The sequence below is a fragment of the Etheostoma cragini genome, chromosome 2, assembly GCF_013103735.1.
Source record: "Etheostoma cragini isolate CJK2018 chromosome 2, CSU_Ecrag_1.0, whole genome shotgun sequence".
NCBI classification, from domain to species: Eukaryota; Metazoa; Chordata; class Actinopteri; order Perciformes; family Percidae; genus Etheostoma; species Etheostoma cragini.
In genome coordinates, this window is record NC_048408.1 from 29,385,935 (window position 1) to 29,389,731 (window position 3,797).

At 42.2% G+C, this 3,797-nt stretch overlaps 1 protein-coding gene across 1 annotated transcript in view; it reads right to left on the bottom strand.

The window, feature by feature from the left end:
• LOC117951993 overlaps window positions 1-729 on the bottom strand; it is a 4,943-nt gene extending 4,214 nt beyond the window's left edge. The window contains exons 1-2 of the mRNA XM_034884035.1: window positions 391-729; window positions 8-53 (exon numbers count right to left, since the gene is read on the bottom strand). Coding sequence (XP_034739926.1) covers window positions 8-53; window positions 391-721 — 377 coding nt within the window. The 5' untranslated portion in view covers window positions 722-729. The remainder of the gene's footprint in view (window positions 1-7; window positions 54-390) is intronic.
• Between the last annotated feature and the right edge of the window lie 3,068 nt (window positions 730-3,797).

Sequence of the window (3,797 nt, forward strand, 5' to 3'; positions counted from 1 at the left end):
TCGTCACCTGGAGAGGAATAACATACAGAAGGTGTTACAGCCGCTGTCGTCACCTGGAGAGGAATAACATACAGAAGGGCTCGTTTACAGGGAGCCCCGCTCAATCCGCCATTACTCAATGCCGGACCCTTATTCTTCCAGATTTTTCAGACCCTTAATCTCTCAGACTTTCAAACCCTTAATCCTTCAGATTGTGCTGACCCTTAACCCTCCAGATTTTTTAGACATCTAATCCTCCAGATTTTTCAGCCCCTTAATCTGATTTTTGAGACCCTTAATCCTTCAGATTTCCAGACTAATTTCCCCAGCATTTGACTGTTAAATGCTCATTTTGGACCCTGCTCCAACATTATGCCGTATCGTCTCCCTGTCCTGCGGGGTCTGTCTCACCTGTGCGTTTTCTGGGGCTGAGTGGGAGTCTCGTGGGGGGGCCGGAGGGCGTGGGAGGGCCGGAGGACGCCGGCTGGGCTGCGGGGCGTCTGGGCGAGAGGGGGAACAGGCGGATGACTTCTCCCGTCGGGGAGAGCAGGGCGGGCTGCTCAGCGGGACGTCTCGGGGACAGCGGTCCGATCCGGGTCAGGACCGGGTCCAGGGTCTTGGTCGGGGACGGGGTCTTGTCTTCCAGCTGCGGCGCCTTGGAGCGAGAGGAAACTCGGCAGGACTTTCGGCGAGGGAAGGACAGCGTGGGCTGGACCCGGCCGTGAGAGCGCGTGCTCGGCATGTCGCGTTCAACCTGAAACCGAGATCATCCGTTAGTAAAGGGACATTACCAAGATCATCCATTAGACCCGTGATTCCCAAAGTGGGGGTCGGGACCCACAGAGGGGTCGCGAGCCAGAGAGAGGAGAGGGGGGGAGGGGGGGTCGTCGCAAGTTGATTTCCAGAAATAAAGCAAAAATTTAAAAACAATCAGAACTGCACTGATGTACCTTAAAAATAAACACAGATGGCGGCTGAATGTGGAGGAGGATCTCCGAGTAGTGGTCTCCAACATTAGACCAGGACTGGACTCTGTGCTCCAAACACACATCCATCTCATTAGGGGAGGTTCAAATTAAAGTAATGAGTAAATTACCGTAGAATGATGTTATGGCTGTTGTGTTATTGTGTGTTTTGGAGACGCCTGTAGTGCGTGTGTGGCTGCGCGCAATGTTTATATACGTTTATAGTGTGTGTGTGTGTGTGTGTGTGTGTGTGTGTGTGGGGGGGGTCGCAAGTCACTTGCAGCGTTGCTTTGGGGGTCGTGGGCTGAAAGTTTTGGGACCCCCTGCATTAGAACATAGAGCGATGCAGAAATAACGTGGACATCACCGGACTTTAACCATGACGCGCCGCTTCTCTTACTCTGTTTAATTCCTCTCTTTTCTTTATACTCCGTGTTCATTGTTGTTGTCACCTTCTTTCCATCTTTTATGATGCTAAGTGAGCGATGTCACCCTAATTTGGTCGTGTATCGATACGTTTACCCGGTATTTCAGCACATAGTTCCTGACTTTTAAAATCCTAGAGTTTTGTCTTTTATTTGGGTGTCTTATCGGCATTTCCACGCGACTGCAAGAACAAATAAAATAGTGACTTTTCTTTGGATTTCTTAGATCATCTGGGATGAAAACTCCCCAAAATCAGTTCCTGTAAAAAAAGGTATTAAAATACTGATTTTGCATTTTCTACCAGCAAAGTTACACATCGTCCTACAGCTGAAGTTTGGAGGTGTTTTGTCTCACGGCCGCGGTGGAAGGAGAACTTCTTTAAGTCTTCTTCTTACTGAATATTATAACTAAATACATAAATAAATAAACAGCTATGAAGACACACGCGTGACTCAACACAAATGTTCTTATTGTTATTATCATTACTGTTGTCTACACCAGCTGATAATGTTGTAGTTTCTCTCCCTGTTCTTTCATCTACTCCACACACTCTCTGTATATCTTTGTTATCTGTATTTATATTTTACCATTACAAGTATTTACTTTTTCAGTATTATTTATGGTAACAGGTGAATATAACTTATGTTCTGGTTACCTACTTTTGCTTTATTACTTTAATTACATATTCAATTTAATTTTAACGTCACTTACTTACACTGCAATATTGTTGTTTTCTTGTACTATGGCAACCAAACTTTACTTTAAAAAACCTTTATTTGACGCCACTTTACTTTCATTCTACCTTCTGCTCATTGGCTGTTTACCGGTTTTGTTTGTGTGTTTACTTGTTTGTTTTGATTGTAGAAAATGCTGCTGTAAAAAGGGAATTTCCCCGCTGTGGGATGAATAAAGTCTAATCTAATTATTGTTATCTTTATACTGTATTTCTTGCTAAAACAGATGCTGGAAATTTCACTTTCTTTGCGGAAAGGATTAATAAAGAGAAGTCTAAGTGGAGACACTGAGTCCTAATACCAGTCTTTTAATTAAGTTAATTAAGTAAAAAAAAAGTCACCATAGAATTACTCTTTGTAGTAAAAGTCCTGCATGTAGTTCAGCTATGATATAAAGACTGGAAGGTACAATATTTACCTCTGAGATATGAGTATAAAAGTAGCATAACAGGTAAATATATAAATTACTTTTAATAAAGTATCTGAAAATTTTTGACAGTACAATACTGGAGTAAAAGTTCTTAGATTAGTAGTACTCTTTACATAAAATACACCTTACAAAAACACAATAAATACGTAAAACAACATCATATGATCGCATTTTGTTATTTTACACGACCAAATGTTAAAGTACGTCACGTGTAAATTACAATAAAGTTTCGGGGAATTGAATGCAGCTGAAGCTGAATTTAAAGTTCCTACAAGTCGATTTAACGTCACGATAAGCGTCAGATTAGCTTAAAGCAACTATAAAATGGCTTGGATGATATAAACCTACTGGTTTTAGAAGTTTAGGGTACTTTATCCCATTTATAGTTATATATATCGCGCGCAGAACAGACAATACGGTGTAATGGCGCCAATCCCGCAGACAGCCAAACGGCGACATTTACCGAAATAAATCCACATTTCGGTATTATAATGACTGTAGTTTCACCTAAAACACGTCGTGTTAACATTATGATCACGCTAAAGGGAAATACAGAACGTCAAAACGCGGATAAGAGTTTAAATTTAGACGACAAACTAAAAAACAAACCAACTCTAAAGAAGAAGACGAAGAAGAAGAAGAAGACGTGCTCTCTTCCGGTTACGATTAACAAGCGTAGTTCACGTCTTACCGCTTAAATTAAAGCGTGAGGGCTAAATGTACCTTTTTTAAAAGTTGTCAGAAGTCTTCTCAGGAACGAGTGGAGTGTTTAATCTTCTCTAGAAGCCCTCTGCGTCTCTCTCTTTCCCTCTTCTGCCGCACACTTGCGCCAAATCTCGCTCTCCTCCTCTCGGACCAGCTGTATTTCCCGCTGCTGCGCTCTGATTGGTCGCCTAAACAGCTTCTTCGATTCTCATTGGCTCGTGGTTGCCGGCGGATGTGACGACAGAAGCCGGCACACAGTTAAGGTGGCGGGAGTTTCAATAGAAGTCGGTTTTGGCGGAATATACTTTTCCCGGGAACTTCACTGCTGTTTTGTTACATCATTCTTTAACCCTCGCGTTGTCCTCGTGTCAAATTGACCCGTTTTCCTGTATCAGTGTTCTACTTTCATTAATTTTGAGGGTTTCTTATTCAATTTATATATTATATTTGGAGAATGTAATTTTACATCAATATACACACATTGTCCTCATGTTGTCCTCATGTTGTCTTCATGTTGTCCTCATGTTGTCTTCATGTTGTCCTCATGTTGTCCTCATG